At 40.8% G+C, this 17,582-nt stretch overlaps 1 protein-coding gene across 1 annotated transcript in view; it reads right to left on the bottom strand.

Annotated features, from left to right (window-relative positions):
• Positions 1 to 17,582, bottom strand: part of CREB5 (cAMP responsive element binding protein 5) — a gene marked incomplete at its 5' end in the record, with an annotated part of 311,356 nt that overhangs the window by 221,765 nt on the left and 72,009 nt on the right. The window contains one exon of the mRNA XM_084230938.1: positions 8,673 to 8,845. Within this exon, the coding sequence (XP_084087064.1) occupies positions 8,673 to 8,845 (173 nt within the window). The remainder of the gene's footprint in view (positions 1 to 8,672; positions 8,846 to 17,582) is intronic.

The raw sequence follows: 17,582 nt of genomic DNA, 5'->3' as shown, positions 1-17,582 counted from the left end.
TTAGAGTTTGGATAATCTTTATTTTTTTTTTTTAAAGATTTTATTTTTATTTGTTTATTTATACAAGCACTGGGTACAGTCAGAAGTGCAGGAGGGTGAGAGAATCCACCAGAGCCAGAGGGGGGAGCAGAGCAGGCAGAAGGACCGAAGTACACTGCTGAGGGGAGCAGCGGGCGGCAGGAGAGGTCTGCGTGCCATGTGGGACCCTCTTCTGGTGGCCGGGGAGCAGCCGGGGATTGAACCGGCGCTGCAGAGGCTGTGGGCAGCTTCGCAACCCAGCGCTCAACCGCTGCACCACCGGGGAGGCCCAGAGTTTGGATAATCTTTAAATCCTCATTAGAAAGGATATAAATAGTGATGGTAGAGAAAATCCATTTGGTCTAATACACCTTTTGAGTCCCCAAATTTCCAGTTATATGAATAGATGGCATATACAATGGGTACTGTGGACTATCTGTAAATAATTCAGAGAAAAGCCCTTCTCTTTCTTAACTCAGAATCTATCAATCTGTTCAGATAAGAGGTCTCTATGCTTTATGAAAGACACAGTATTTTGGAATATGAAAGCTGCAATCAGAGTGCTTACTGGACACAGCCATGTTCCTTGAACATATGCTCAGTCTTCAAAGGATACAAGCTCTGCTTTAACAGGTTCGTGTTTCCTAGTGTGTTCACCTTAGAGACCACTGGACACATTAATCATTTTCCTGAGTTCATAACCATTTTGGCAGTCTTCAAGGTATGGTTACACTTAGTCCTGGTGCTTTCTCTAACCCTACAGCAGTGAACCAGCTAAGGTCCATACTTCTGGCCCTGGAAATAGGAAACACTGAACCAGTGAACCAATGCCCAAGGAGGAACTATGAAGAGAACAAAAAGGTGCAGTTTAATACCGCACTTTATATTATGGGAATATGTACTCTGAAACGTCAATGTTTAATTATTTGGCACCTTATCCAAAGCTTACTCATAGAAAGAAACTAAATATCAATGTAAGGCAAAGCCCTTTATTTCAGGTCTGCCACAAAGTAACCCCCAATTAATAATACTGAAAAAGAAGACAGTGGACTGTCTTTTCCCATAGAGTTGTGTCTGACAAGATCATTGTTCAGGCTTCTTGCATCGAACTTGCTTTATGTCTTTTACTATGGTGCTGTTATTTTAAGGGTTTTCTAGTTAGATATGGAAAAATAAGACACTTTTAGCAAAATGAGAATAACAGAACAATTTCTTGATGAGATTAGTGCAAGCAGGAAACTATACATAGCCACACATGCCGCTGTGAGCCCTCAAAGAATTTACATTGCCAGGTTGTTTTCGAAATTAAACTCACAATGAGAATGACTCATTGTTAGTGATGGGTAAGACTATGAGGATTTTCTAGTGGTAACTTCACATTTTACAGGTAAGGAAACCAAAACTTGGGGCCATCAAGTTCATTTGGCTCCATGGGACAGTGTGGTATAGGAAGTCTGAGTCTAGGTCTGGTTTTTGCCATTATCAATGTCACCTTGCTTTGCTGAACTGTGAAATGGGCATGTTCATCCCTATATAAGAATCATGAATTTGTTGTTATTCACCTAGAACTTTATCCTCAAAGTCAGGTCTCTCTAAATTCATGTTAGGATCCTCCTTGTTGGCCACACTGTCCTCCTCTTCCCAACATCCCCAAGTCCTGTTCTGTTCTCATTTCTTGTAGTACATAAATACATCCTGGTTCTCAGATAAACTATTGGGCTACCAAATCCAACCTCTGGTGGAAACAAAAATTCAAAAAGAAAATACATGTGAGATAGAAAAGAAACACTGAAAGAGGATTTTGTCACTGGGACTGACTTTGTATATAGCTATTAAGCTTTTCACATACAGATGAAGGAACAGTAGCTGGACACTTGACCAAGGCCATAAACCTTGTCCAGAGGCAGAGCTTGGACCATCCTAAACCCATCACCTTTGAACCCGTGAGCAAGACTTTTTTATCATTCCCCTCACCCTGAGATGGCTTGACTCTGAGCAAGCTCCTATTTTCTGGGAATATTTTTTCAATATGTTGCACAAAATAATAAGTGTCTAAGAATTTCAGTAAACAGACTGATCCCAGGCAATTTGTTCTAGAAGTAGACCCTCATCTGTACCTATTTCTTCTAAAAATAGGGGGGGGAATGCACATAGACACTTATATAGAACTTCTGGAGCTTTGCGAGCAGGGATTTTTCTCCTAAGATCCAGAGAGGAAATCCTCCAAGAGGAAGTGACAGACAAAGTCACCTATTCACAGAAAGAATCAAAACAAGTCTTCATGTGAGCACAGGATTGCAGTCTTCTTGCAAACCAAGAAGTCAAATGTGGAACAATCAAGTGGCTGCAGGAAGGGCAGTCACCTCTTTGCGGTGACTTTTGCTTTCTTATAAATAAGGTATTTGGCCAGGAGACCTCCCAGGCATAGGCACAATGTCTGCCTCTCTATGCTCAACACAGCCCCTTCCTTATCTCCCTTCTTTAAGGGCGAGGGATGTCCTGCACATTTCTCCTAAAAGACTGGTGCAGCTGCTGACCACTCAGTGTGACCACTTTTGCCCTTGACTGTCCCACAGGTATATGAAAGCACAGGAGCTCTTCACACTGTAACCAGATATTCTGAATATTAGTCAACTCCCATGGGTAGATGATTCACCCAGCTGGTCACACTGCATCCTCCACAGCATGGGGATCCATGGGCAGGCGCACAGAGAAGCCACGTGCTTTGGGGTCCAATAGCCCCCTGTTAACAGTCCCACCCATCTCACAGACTGGGTGACTTTGGACGAGTTGCTTCTCTTTCTTGAGCAATAAAACTGGTAACTAATGCCAACCTCTCTGAACTATTGGAGAATTGTAGGAGACAACTTGCAAAGCTAGGTCCATGCCTGGAACATAGTAGATGTTTGATAAATGTTAGCATTCTTTCTTGTCTTCAGTATTGGCCTGTTAATCAAGGACTTTTCCAACAAAAAATTTGAATCATTGAGAAGTGAACTCCAATTTTCTCTCTTAATAGACTAGCTGTTATGGACTAAATATTTGTATTCCTCAAATTCTTATGTGAAGTCCCTCATGTGATGATATTAAGTGGGGCCTGTGAGAGGCAATTAGGTTTAGATGAGGTTATGAGTGGATCACCATAATGAATTGAGTGTCTTTGTAAGAAAAGGAAAAGACACCGGAGCTTTCTCAAGCCTGCCCTTTCTTCATGCACAGAGGTCAGGTGACCTCAGTGAGATTGTGAGCTGTCACAAGGGCAGGCAAAGGGACATCACAAAGAACAGACCTTGCCAGCACCCTGATCTTGGACATTCCAACCTCCAAAGCTGTAAAAAATAAATTTCTGCTCTTCAAGCCACCAGATCTTTGGCATTTTATCATAGCAGCCCAAGGTGACCAACACACAGGTCTTGCTGTGCTCCGGGTGATATGCTGAGACACTAAGATACACAGTGTTTGCCTGAGGAATCAGAAATAAGAGCCAGCTCTGGGGATGAGAGCAGGGTCCTTTCTGCTTCCTCAGCTCCATAGCCACGTGCTCTGGCTTTTGGCTCTGTCCCCTTCATATGGACACAATACCATGTGGAGTTACAACTTCGAATGTTAAGAAACCTTATATTTCCTCCAGTATCAGTACTTAATGTTTCGTTCCACACATAAAACTCTGTGAGTAGAAGGCTTCTGGCCCCCTTGTCAGAGGTAATTTCTCAGGGCTCTGCACAGGATTTAACGGGAGCCATATGGTTAAGTCCATCAACCCTCCCAGAAAGCATCCCCCTGAAGGGCCCTCGTAAATGTTCTCGGGACTGTGAGAGATCCAGCAACTTTCTAACAATAAAGCAATGTTCATAGCCGTGATATGCAGCAAAACACAAAGCAGGAAATAATGGCTTCTGTCTGAATTACTCAAAGAGGGCTTCACGCTGTCCTGACAAAGGACTGTGGCCAGTGACAACCCACTATCTGCTGGCTTGCGGCCTCCAGTGGGAAGAGGCCGAGCTGGTGGCAGGGGCACTAGCCTGTGGTGGGCAGCCACAGCGCCATCCTGTTTGTTGGTTTGTGCAGCGTACGGGCACACTTAATAATGAATTTCTATGCATATGCATTTACAAAGCAAACACATTCTTAAACTGAAAATTGCTTTGCTATTTAAATCTTCTTTAAATTGTACCTTTCTGTCTTTTGCAGAACTGTCTTCTTTTTTTCCCAGAGCAACACTGACACAAAAATCCTCAAATCAATTATCATTCTTGTTTCATGAACACCTCAAGCAGCACCACCAATTCATTTATTGTTGTTGTTGTTGTTGTTATTATTATTATTATTTTCCATGGTCATATCCTTTGAGATATCCCTCATAGGCCCCATGACCCAGAGTACGAGGGATTTCAAAGAGAAAAAGAGAGAAAGAAGCACAGAAAGAATGAGAAAAGACACAGTTCATGATGAATATTGACATCTTTTAATTTTTACATAAAACAAGACCTGATTTTGTAATATTTTATGAATTTCTAGCTACATATTCAACCTATAATATCTAGCTACAGCCCCATGCAGGCAGAGTTCCTGGCCAAAGAGCTAAAAGTAGCTACACATCCCATAGACGTGTGTTTACCAGAATTAAAACTGCTGTGAAATCAAGGAAGAGTTTCACATATAAATGGCTTCATGTACGCATGCTATTGAATATCTTTTCAAGTTTCCTGATATCTTAATTATAACATTTCACAATGGGCCAAACTCCCATGTCCAAATATCAGCTTTGGCAGGAATATTTGTATTTTCTAAAGTTAGACAAATCACAACTTCATTGTAAATAATTAACTATCAAATAAGTTTCTCTAACAATCTAATGTGCTTATATATTTGCCCAATTCCTAGGGAAAATTAAATTTGCTGGACATTTTGAATATAGGAAGAAAATTTGAAAACTCATTTGGCAGTGCCTCCCATCACCTGCTACAAACTCCTCGTCAATATCCACTCATATAGAACTCCACAATTTTTATTATCTGTGTTGTTCTACTGAAGAATTAGCAAGCATGAATTACCTTCAAACATTTACTCCAAAAAAGAGAAATAGGATTCTTTAGGAAAGCTAGACTCTGTTGAGATTATAGTCACCTATTCATCTGATTTTTAGCTTCTACAAAAATGTCTCACATGAGAAGAGAGATACAGACAATGAGAAAGACAGACTAAAAATACAAAGAAAGAAAATTTATACCATCACTACCTGCTCATTCACTATTTGCCAAAGGCTTTGCTGATTTGATCCTGAATTAATGAGTCTGTTACATGATATCTAATAAAAAAAAATGACTGGAGTAGAGATACTGCTTGTAATCACCCACATATTTGGTCCAAGGCTGAACTGATTTCATATATATTTAACACATGCTTGTTTTCTGTCTCACTTGTCTCCTGCACAGCTCGTGGTTCACCCTCTTTTTCCATCTGGAAAACTTATCTCCTAAAATGCTACCATCAATCAGCCAAAGACACTCTTCCCGACAGAGCGTCTGCCAGCTTGACTAAGCACAAGTAGTCACTAGTTTGGGGATGCCTCCCACACTCCAGTGCCGTGTGTTTTTCTAGCCTGCCTAACCACACAAGTGCAATTTAGGATATTTATACTCACCTCTAGTTTCTATTGGGATAACAGCACCACTCGGACAGACCGAGGCATAAGCCATGGTAGGGGTTCACATGGGGTGGACTAGATGTAACCCTGTTACTTATCTGCCTACTTTTAACCCTATTGCTGGGGAGTTGTGCATATCCAACTATTTTGGTCTGCTTTGGCTCAGTCCCTGCTCAAAAAAGTCTGAAAATCAAATGTTCATGAGAATGTATATACTTTGTCCCCCAAATCTTCCCCGGGAACCAGCACTATTCCCATTTCTCAGTCCCTCACGTCGATACCAATCCCAGCATATTCAGGCCTCTACATGCAAATACAACATGAAAATAAGGGGTTAGAAAAGCGAGCAAAAGAGGGGTTGGCAGCAGAACTGGAGCACTGGTTGAAGGGAAGGAAAAGAGGGGAGCAGGAGACAGAGGACCCCCTCACCCACAAAGTTCCAGTCATGACCACACCCACTGGCTGCAGCAAAAGAGCACTGTGCGTGGGCACAGGTGGGTCCCAGCCTCTCCGGCTGGATGCAGCTTAAGCGCTGAGCCTGAATGAAGACTTTCATTGCTGTTTGCTGTTTTTGTTGGCCAGTAGCCATGGCAAACATTTGCAGGTGGCTTGGCCAGATTTTGACACTTAAATATTTGAGGTTGTGATAAAAATCAGAATATTACTACAATATGGTTCTGTGCAGCCTCAAAAAAAAAAAAAAAAACTATCTGCAATTTCAAATGCTCATTTAAAGACACAGTCTCCAGAGGGAACTCATGTTTTAAAATAAGTACTCATTTCCTCTTTGCCGAGAGAAATAAAAGAGTCAACCATCCCCAAATGTTACCACCTAGAGTTTCATTCTGAATCCACTGGTGAGATGGGTTGGGTTGCTGCTTGCTGAGCCCCACGATCATCCGGACAAGGTTTTGGATGGGTCACATGGAGAAAATGGAAATGACAGGATGTGTGGGTTGGAATCAACATGGTAAGCACAACAGGGAAGGAGCTGAAGAAAGGAAAGGGCCTCCCTCAAGCTTGGCAATGAGACAGAGTCCTAAAGTGACAATTATCTCCTAGAACACACCAGGAGAGACATACAACACCCCAGGATTGTGAATAAATGGGAAGACAGGGTGGGTCGGGAGGTCACATACACCAGAGAAACATCCCCACCCACCCCAGCAGAGACCCAGCCCAGCAATGTCTCCCAAATGCACAGGCCTGGGCTGGCTGGGTGAGTTATTGACAGAGTCAACACCCATCTGAAAATGTAGTGCTAACCCTAAAAAGATTGTTTCACAAAACCCAGCATTGTACTAACAATGGCCAAAGACTAAGGGCCTCCAAGAGGGTAGTTAGTTGGTAAGGAGGGATGGGGGCAGGGAAGGCTGAACTCCAGGGGGAAAGGAATGCTGTAAAACTGCTAGTAAACTCTAGCACATTTTATGTTTTTCCCCTTGAAAAAAAATAATTATAACTAGCTGGCCTAACTGTGAATTGTCTGCCCAACGCCAAACCAATAGAATGAAGGAGTCCCTTGAGATTTCGATGCTGTCTTTTAGGATCCACCCCACCCTCTTAGTATATTATAGGTTCTTGCTTGCAATGGCGGCAACATTTGCTCCCATACTCATTTGCAAAGAAAAGAAATCTTTAACAGAGACACTTGCTAATTTAGCCTTAGCTTCTTGCACAAAGGCAAGCATTCAAATAACCAGATTAATTTTCTGTTTCTGAAAGCGAAACCAAAATGTCCCCACTGGCAACTCACAAGAGTTGTTGTGACCAGCTCTAATTTATTAAAATGAGTCTTTGCACGTCATGATCCATCCTGATAAATTGAAAAATGTGAAAGACACAGTACCCCTTTGACAGCATTCTAAAAAGGAATATTTCAGTGCCATCTTTAGAGCTCATTCTTAGTCTAGAACAAGGGGGGAAAGACACTGAAAAATTCTGGGACAGTTATTAATTTCTTAAAAGAAATTACCATATCCATATTCAGCTCAACATTCAATATAAATTCTGATTCATATACCAAGCACAGCAAGCTCCCTTTCATATTTACACAGAGAATTCTGGGAACATAGAAAAACCCATTCTCAGCATCCAACAATATTAATTTATCATCACACTCTGACTTAAGTTATTACTTTTTCTTCCTAAGAACTTAAGTGCTCTTAAATCTTTTATTTCCGCTTCACTTTGCTCTAAATGTGGGAGAAAAGACACCATCCTCATTCTGGAGATAGGGAAGCTGGGTCAGAGATTCCGCTCTTCTAAGAAGTTCCTGAGTAATGCCCCTGCCTCTGGTCCTCAGACCACACTCTGAGTCACCAGAGTCATTACATGATACTCCACAGTGAGAGTTCTTTCCATCCATTATACAGAGTGTCTGCGATTGTGACAACTTGTTTCTATCAATTTTCGCAATTCCTTAGTATTTTCTTTTTCACATAAATGAAGGAAGAGGACCTGCTTTCTTTATTTTGTTTACACCAGAATGAGTATGGACCAATGCAGAAGGAAGGGAGAATTAACAAGGAGATATTATTTTAACAAAGAAGAAAGCAGGGACAAATAAGCAGAGTGAAGGTGGACCTCAGAAACACAGAAAAGAGATAGATGATGGGCCTAGCCACTCCTAGGACAGGGGAGGGGGCTGGGCTGCTGAAACCTTTCTCCACCATCCTTGAACATTTGTCTCGAGAACCATGCTCTGGTCTCTGTAACACCCACAGCATTTCCCACTGTCATCTTCAAGTTCATAAATCTTGTTTGAAGAAATAAAAACAAGGAACTTTGCTCTTCTTCACAAAGTTCAGAGCCTATAGTTCCCACCAAACTGATACTCCCTCTTTTTTCTCCCATCAAAAGCATCACTCTGAGCTCTAGGCAATATTGTGCCAGCCAGGGAAAGCAACTTCTCTCTCATACAATCTGAGCACCAAAACATGAAGAAAATTCGGAACATTCCCTGAGCTCCAGCCAGGACCCAGAGGCAGCCGAGGAGGTCTCTTACCCGATCTGGCGGTTGGTAGAAGGTGCCTGTGTGATGACAGAGCTGGACTGGGGTGACGGCATGGCTTGCTGAATCACCACGCTGGTGTCATGGCTGGGCATCCGGGTGCTGCCAAGCTGGTGAGCTCCGGGCCCCGCCATGGCCCCACCAACTGTGCTATGCATGGAGATAGTCTGCCCAAGAAGACAGAGGGGAAAGATCAGAAGAAAGTCAGTGTTTTTTCCTACTCTCAAGCTCTCAAAGGCCAAAATTAGAATCTAGTCTGTCAACTAAACAGGGAGTGATGGTCTCTGGCAAGTCATGAGTCCATTCATCTTGTTACAACTTACAGCAACAGGGAGATGAAAAATAACTATCCACACTAAGTGGTAAATACCTTGAAGTTCACTAAGCATTCTGTCGCCATCCTGATGTGAAGTTCACACAAGGGGCATTTAGCGAGTATCTCTTCTGACTTGCTGTGATATCTACTACATCTGGAAATGATTTTTGTGGTAAGTGCACAATATTTGATATAGTGAATCCTGCTTTGAATGACAAACACACTGGGTTGTTTTTCTTTTTCAGTCCTAAAAGAGTGTCCAACGACCTGTATTTTTTCAGGAAATGACTACTTTTCCAGATCATAATCTGAGCAGCCATAGGGGATGAACCATGGGGAATGAAGCATGGATGAAGCCATAAGGGATAAACGACCTGGGGGATGAAGATGGACAACTGGGATAAATGGTGGGGTGTCTGAGGTCCAAAGACAGGAGACCAAGCACTGCAAAAAATCAGCATCTAACAATTTTATGGAATATAGAACAATGATGGCTTGTCCCTTGACTTGTTCATTGCTGGTTCTTCTAGAATATAAAGTGTGTTCACAATTTTGTCCCACGGCACGTGGTGTATACTAGGTATTCAGTTATCATATGTTGCATAAATAAGTTACTGAAGAAACAAATGACCCAGCTGTGTCACTTAAGTGATCAAATATCATGATTTATTTCAGATGACTTCAATGAAGGTTTCTTCGTCTAACATTCAAAAGTAAGGTAAGAAGTGCAAAATAAGGCTGACTTAAAGGCTGTTTTCTCCTAGAAAAGAAAATCACCGGGACAAGAGATGAATCACACTGAGGCAGAACAGGGCTGGTTCACACAATGTGGCTGAAATGTGAGAATGAATTTCAGACCCTAGAAAAGAAAAAGAAAGTGCAGGGCAAAGACAGGAAGTAAGTGGGCCTTTATAAACAGTCAGGTACAGCTCTCCAGTCTGGTAGGGTAGGGCAATTTGAGAGGTCAGTTGGACATTGGGCTAAGGATGGAAGGAAACAAATAAATGGAGTATCACTAGCAATTTACTAGAGAAAAGAATATATATCTGCCTGCGCTTTGGGGTTAGCAAAGAAAAAAATAAATGTTGCCCAGGAGAACCAGAAGTGGGTCTTTGAAGTTCTTCTGCAAAGAACAGGATTTCCCACACTATGTGTTACATGATGGTGATAACATATATGGTATTTGGGGTGGTTGTGTCCATCACATTGCACCTTTCCCAGGTTTCTGATTTCTAAATCCTGACCACACAGTTTGACAGGAGACCAGATGGAAACTGGGCACCTGGCTCAGACTGTGAGTATAGCTGTGGGACCCCAAAGGCTTGTATAGTCTCATATACACGGGTCTAAGGCTCCTCCTATATACTGGAAGGCCTTTCTGATGAGGGAAAATACTGTGTTGGTTAAAGAAAGATGAAAGGAAATGGTGATTTGTGTTAGGGCAGCAGCAAATGTATATACTTGAGTTCTTTTTATAGGATCTAGGAATTTAGAGACTCAAACTGAAAATAAACCTAATCCTGTTATTTCTTTTGAAAGTGAACCTTAACAAGCTTTTTTCCTCAGGTCTTAATAAGGGCTGATGAAGTTAACACTTACAAGCATTATGTTTTCAATTGTCTGGCTCCTCAAAGATAACAAAATTTTTCATATTGCTCACAGCTACCTACTTTATCAGTAATAGATGCAAGGCACAGAAAAGATTTCTGACTTTCCTTTAAGAATTTTTTCTGCATTGCTGTGCTAGCAAAAGTTATCAATAAAACTATATGATTTAATTTGTTTTATGTTTATTAATTGATTTTTAAATTTAATTTTTGGACAATACATGATTTCTCCCCTAAGGTGTGCTCCCCATATTTCTCCTACCACCAAAGCACCCACAGCCCATCACCATATACCCCTGTGCTCTTCCCCACCCCTGTTTTTACCTCTCTCTTCCCTACCTGTGTCCTCCTCTTCCCCTCAAGGATACCTCATATCTAGAGTCAGTTTTCAAAGTTTGTCTTTGACCCTTGGTTTGGTTTTTCTGTATCACACATATAAGTGAAACCATCTGATATTTATCTTTTTCCTTATGATTTATTTCATTTAGCATCAACCCTTCTAGCTCCATCCTTGTTGCCAAAAATGGCAAGAACTTATATATTTTGATCACTGACTAGTATTCCATTGTATATATAAACCATATCTTCTTGATCCATTTGTCTGTTTTGGGACATTTAGGTTTTTTTCCATGTCTTAGCTATTGTAAATATTGCTGAAATAAATAAAGGAGTACAGGTTTCCTTTTCAACTAATGTTTTTGTGTCCTTTAGGTAGATTCCTAGCATTGGAATAGCTAAGTCATGTGACAGATCCATTTGTAGTGTTTTGAAAAACCTCCACACAGTTTTTCATAACGGCTTGACTAATTTATGATTCCACCAAAGCTGTACAATTTAATTTTTAAATAAGAATCTTTGCAATCACATACAAGAATATCAAATGTACAAAACCTTCTGGAGTCACCCTTCCTACCTTCTTTCTATCACTCCTACATGTAATTGTCAAGTACTACAAATTTAACCTGCGCATTCTTTTATCTCTTTCTGTCTTTCCAACTCTCCTTCTACTAACCTGCACCCAACCATCAACATCTCCCTTCCTCCTCTTTCTCATACTATGGCCACAGTGATCATTTCAAAAAGCAAAACTGGGGCCTCCCTGGTGGCGTAAGGGGTTAAGCACGGCACTATGAAGCAATCTGCAGCCTCTGCAGCACAAGTTCGATCCTAGGCCAGAGAGAAATCCACATGGCGCAGCAGACCTCTCCTGTCTCGCCCGCTGTTCCCCTCAGCAGTGTATTTCAGTCAGTCTGCCTGTTCTGTTCCCCATTCTGTCTCTTTTGAATCCTCTCATCCCCTGCATCTCTGGCCTGTACCCCAGCTCTTGTATGCATAAACAAATAAATCTTAAAAAAAAAAAAGCAAAACTGGTCACACCACACACAATTCCTACTACATTGCTACCTGCAGTCCCCCAGGTTTTCTGGGTGGTGGCCCGAGGTTCAAGGTCCAAGATTCAAAGATCCTAACAGCATCTTTTATGATGCCATGAAGAACATTTCCTACCTCCCAGTTCACCTCATACCACCTTCACTTTTATTCTGTGACTCACTCTACATTTCTGGAATCTTCCTGCTCTCATAGCTGATGAGGTTCCGTTTTAGTGCAGCACCTTGGAATAGATTGTTTTCTGCTACCAGTGCCCTGTCCCTGACTCCACCTTCAAATCCCAAATAAAGCATCTTGTGACGAAGCTTGCTTTGACCTCCCCAAAGATGGGCACTGTCTCCCTCTCCTTCATAGTACTTCTCACAAGTTTATAATTGCTTCTTATTATTTAATTCCTATCTGGACTTCCTCTGCACAGTGAGAGAAGAGACCTAGTCTGACTCTAATGCCTACTCTATCTCCAGTGTCTAGGTCAAGGTCTGGCATAAAATAGGAGCTCAGTAAATGCTGAGTGAATGAATAAATTATAAGATAACATTTCTAAGCCATTCAATATGATAAAATGTATCTTCTATTCCAGAATCATTGTTGAAAGTACTAACTTTTTGTACATTCACCTTGAAATCTGAAGGTATGCTCGCAATTAATAGAATTTTTCATGTAGAGGTACTTGTTAAATTATAGGCTAGAGAAATAGAGGATCAGGAAGAAGAAGGCAGCCACAAACAAATGGTATGAAGATTAGAAAGCAAAGTCTTCAAGAAAATATTAAATGAGATCTTGGAGAAATATGCCAAGTAGAGAGCTACAAGTCTCTGAACACTTTGGCTCAAATGATGGTGACAACCACTTGTTATCTCCACCATGAAAACTAAGAAAAACTGATTTATGCTGCAGTACAAAGAAATGGGTTTGAATTCTTCAGAGTAAAGCATGTTGTATGAAGAAATTAAGAACCCACTCCCTTACGAAAAAAAAAGTTTAGGGATTTACACTGACAATCATGACAAAGACTGAAAAAGACCATCTAGTCTATACCTCACACCCTCCCCCACTAACACTTTTAAGACATCTCTTCACCTCTGTGATCTCCAACAGAGACAGAAAAGTTTCATTAAAGTTATATTCTATTTCTTCAATAACCCCTTTTCTCCCCCATACATGAAACCTGCAAATTCCTCCCAGATCCAGAGTAATTTCAAAACATTAAAAAAAAATAAACAAGTAGGCAAGCATTGTCATTTCATGTTAAGAGAAGATGACTTTTTTCTTTAAGCATTACATAGTAACTCAAACATGAAATTATTTTCTGAGCTCACATTTTCCCAATTACGGGTTCAAAACCTGCCTTCATTGATAAGAGAATGACATTTTACCTCCTGATAAATTCAATATCCAATTTCAAAAACACAAAGCGTGACTCTTGCCAAGTTAGTTTTGCTAAGATAGGTAGGTAGATTTGGAGCTGGTGAAACAATGTCACCAACTAGTGGAGGGACATCAGTTCGCAGGGAGGCTTGGAGGTGCTCCTCCAAGATCAGCCTTTGACCCCTTTCAACATTTTTATCAACAGCTTGGATGAAGATGTAAAAATCATGCTTGTCAAATCTGCGGTTGACACAATGTTGGGAAGCATAGCTAATGTTCTGGAGAGTAGAATCAGGTTTTACTTGAGCCAACTGTGTGATCTGGCCTCCAAAAATGCTAACATAAATCTAGGTTTGTTGTAGAAGAAGTGCAACATCCAGATCAAGGGAAGTAATTATTCCACTGTAGAGCACGTTGGACTGACCACATTTGGCCACCACATTTTAAGGGGGAAATTGACAAATAGGAGGGAATGAAAGCAATGAAGGTATCCAAAACACATCACAAGAAGAACAGTAGAAGAAGCAGGGAATATTTAGTCTGAAGAAGAGAAGAGTTAGAGGCTCATGCTAACTGCCTTCAAATATTTGCAGGATTAGACATAGTCTATGTTGCTCCAGCCGGCAAAGTTTCAAACAATGGGATCATGATGATAAAAGTCAATAATTATTACAATTTGAGTATCTAGTTTGAAGCAGTCACTATGGGAGATACTTTACAAACCACACCTCACAGTCTCACAATGACCCTACAACATAGGCATTAGCCTGATTTTAAGATGAGAAAAAAAAGTAAAATTCCTCACCATCACTAATACCATCGCATTCACCTCTGGACATCCTTACTCCTTCTGCACTGATGCTTTAAAGGTGCAAATTTGACCCTTCGTTGGGATAAATTTACCAATATGTAGAGATACCTGAAGACAAAAGTAACTGCCTTGTATAGTATTGAACTTCCTGGCATTAAAGTTAAGCAGCAGTGACTAGCGGTAATCTCTTAAGACTGTCACCAAGAGGATCTTGCACCAAGAAGGAGATGGCACCAGATGAACTCCAAGATCTCTCCTATTACTAATAGTCTCTCATTTATGATACAAGGTTTGCAAATTTGGCTCAAATGCTTCCAAATGATTAGTAATGTGTGATACTGTTGAAACTCTACTGACTTAGAATTTCAGAGGTTTCTTCTAATGCAGTCTCTCTGCCTCTCATTGTAGCCACATAACCCAGTCTCTATGATCTTTTCCAGCTCTTCCTATATTACATTTTATGAGACACTAAATATCCAAACAGACTTTTTAGACTCTGATTCATGGGCCTACAAATGTTGGTTTTTCTCTCTAACCTTAAGCTTTTGCATAATGAGCCTTCTGAAAATTATAGCTTTCTGCCAGACCCAAGGGATCATGATTCAAGAAATGGATCTTACAAAAAGTAAAATTTCTCAGACATCAAAGATGAAAGCACCACAGGAAAACTGCTTTCCCCTAAATTTTTCGCTCTTTGGTTCAGTTTCCTCCACGTGTCCTTGGATTTCTTCCTCCCTTCATGTCCTCTCATACTTTGCTCTCCATTCATTGTTTTAAGACATACAGGGTGTGAATGGAATGAGAACCAGGGGAATAATAAGTCTTGATTGCATACACAGAGAGCTTGAGGTAGAATGGTAATTGTCTTTCTGCATGCATGGGCTTGGAATAGAATATGCAGAAAACAACCCAATGTATCTGAATATATATCCCTGTTCTTATAAATAACTATAATTTCAGGGTGTGGTAATGAAGGATGAAGGGAATTGGGCCACAAATGAAAGTGAAGGCTATAGCACACAGGTAAAATGATGTTGATTCCCATAAGGTCCCAAAATGTTATCTTCAAATCTATATGCCATCCAACTGCCAAGGTGTGGAGAGTTTATGGGTTTCTCTATAAAGAGCCAGGGTCATCCTGACATGCATTTACAAGTTGAGTTGTGCAATCTTGGAATTGTCTGCATCTTAATGATGCCCGGGCAGTTAGGAAGACTTTTAGAACTTCCCCGATGTAAACATCCATGAACTGCATCCAAACGATGTCCGAGTCATTCACAAAATAACAAAGGTTCTAGCCTTCTGGAAGACACTAGGGTCTCTAAAGGTATAGGAAGGATTCTTCTTCCTGGTGCTCTTGAGAATTGGAGTACGGGTATTTTGACTTTTACTAAGAGGGTGGGATGCTCCTGACCAGAGGGGACAGTGAGGTGTTAGAGGTGACACAGACTGCCTCCCTCTCTACAGCATTTCCTTGGCTGAGGTGCACAGCACAAGATGGATGCAACAGAAGAAACCATCACTGGCAATTGCTGCAGAAAGGGATGGGAGAGAAGAGCACAGGGCATCGTAAGCACTCCATTCTTGGTAGGCACATTTAAGTTGTGCTTTTTCAGAGTTTGCTACTCATTCCTGGAGAATACACAGAGGAATAATGGTACAGAAGGAAAACATGAGCAATGGAATAAGTCAGACCTGGGTTCAAGTTCACTTCAGCTCTATATCATCTGGTGCATATTATTTAACTTATTCAAGTTAATAATAAGATGACTTATTTAAGTTCTCTGAACCAAACCTTTCTCATCTTTAAATAGGAAGTAATATCTGATGAACAGGATGGTAGTGAGGAACACAGGAGATGACAGATACCTAAGAGCACAATGCCTAAGAGCAAATATGTATTTCATTCCTTTTAGTAAAGTTCAATATATGAAGCCCACAAAGGGAAAGTTCATTCTGTGTGGCTACTCCCAATGATATTAATAGAAATAGTAAGAGCCAACACTTTTATTACACTATCCAATGTCAGAAAACTCAATTAACCTTTATCATGAGTCTAGGTGTGATTATTATCCCCACTTTACAGATGAGGAAACTGAGGCAGAGATAGATAAATTGACTTCCTCAAAGTAACATTGCAGATAAATGGAGGAGCTCAGATCCAGGCAGTCTGGTCTCAGTCAGGCTCTTAATCACCAAGTAACATTGCCTTTATAGACTGTGAAAGCATTTTTTAGTGGAAAGTGATTTGGAAAAAAAAAATAAAGCATACCCAATGACATTTCCAAGAACATTAAAATAAGTTATTAATGTTTGTGATCCTGAGAATTTCAGCATATCTGTCACCACACTAGTTCAGATCAATGTCTTCACTACTATATTCACACCCAGAAAAGTCTGGGAATATCCCATGAATTCATTCATAGTAAGTGATAGTGACCCTTATCTTAAGGTCATATTACCTGCACTAGCAAAACAATCTAAATTGGTTTACAATGAACAGAGTAGATTAGAATCAGGGAGGAAAAACTGTAGTTCAAAAAGTACTGAACATCACTTGTATCAAACTACAAAATAAAAAAAAAAAAAAAAAGCAACCCTCAGTCACTCACTTTTTGATGGTATATATTTCACCTTCTTCAAGAGGTCCCAAACTCAGGGAAAACCTGAAAAGATCATTTCTTTGATGTTTAAATCAAGTTAAACTTTCAAGGCAACTTCCCTTGCAATGGATAGAAAGGCAGTAGCCCACCTATGTGCTCTTACCTGTTTCCAGCAAGCAGACAGCCCCCCCTAAATGGGAGTCTAGGAGAGTCTGCAGGGTTCAGAGCTGCAAGATCCATCCGACTATTCTACTCTGTCCTCCAAGCCCAGACCTCTGTCATCCTTTCTAATTCTGGGTTTGAGGCAATGAAGCCCTAAACCATTCCTGTAAGCATTTTATTGCTATTCATTTAATACTGTAGTAAAATGCACAAGACAATAAATGTCTTCTCGGGTGCCACCCTTGACTGTGAGAAACAGTTTTTAGGTGTCTCTCAAAGATCCCAATCCTTCTGGTTCAGATTCTCAATGCCTTGGCCAGTCCATGTCTGGGCTCTCATCTCTCACTTAATTGTCTTGGTTGCTCCTGTTAAATATAATCACATGGGTGAAAAGGAGGAAATGCCTCCACTTCATTCAGGTTACTAGAATTACAGCTGAGCATGTGTATGCGGTTGATGACCCACAGATATCCTGGAAGTTAGAAACTAACCTAACACCACTGAAAATGATACAGCTTCCACTGCTTCCAGGTGAGGTCCCTCATTTCTCAGAAATCTTCTTCCAGAAAGCTGTACATTTCATCATGCCACCAACCTACTTAAACACCTGTGTGGCCATCAGTTACCTCCCACACTTGAGCATTTTAC

This window comes from Talpa europaea, assembly GCF_964194135.1.
Source record: "Talpa europaea genome assembly, chromosome: 3".
Lineage (NCBI taxonomy): Eukaryota > Metazoa > Chordata > Mammalia > Eulipotyphla > Talpidae > Talpa > Talpa europaea.
This window is presented reverse-complemented; position numbering and strand designations above follow the sequence as displayed.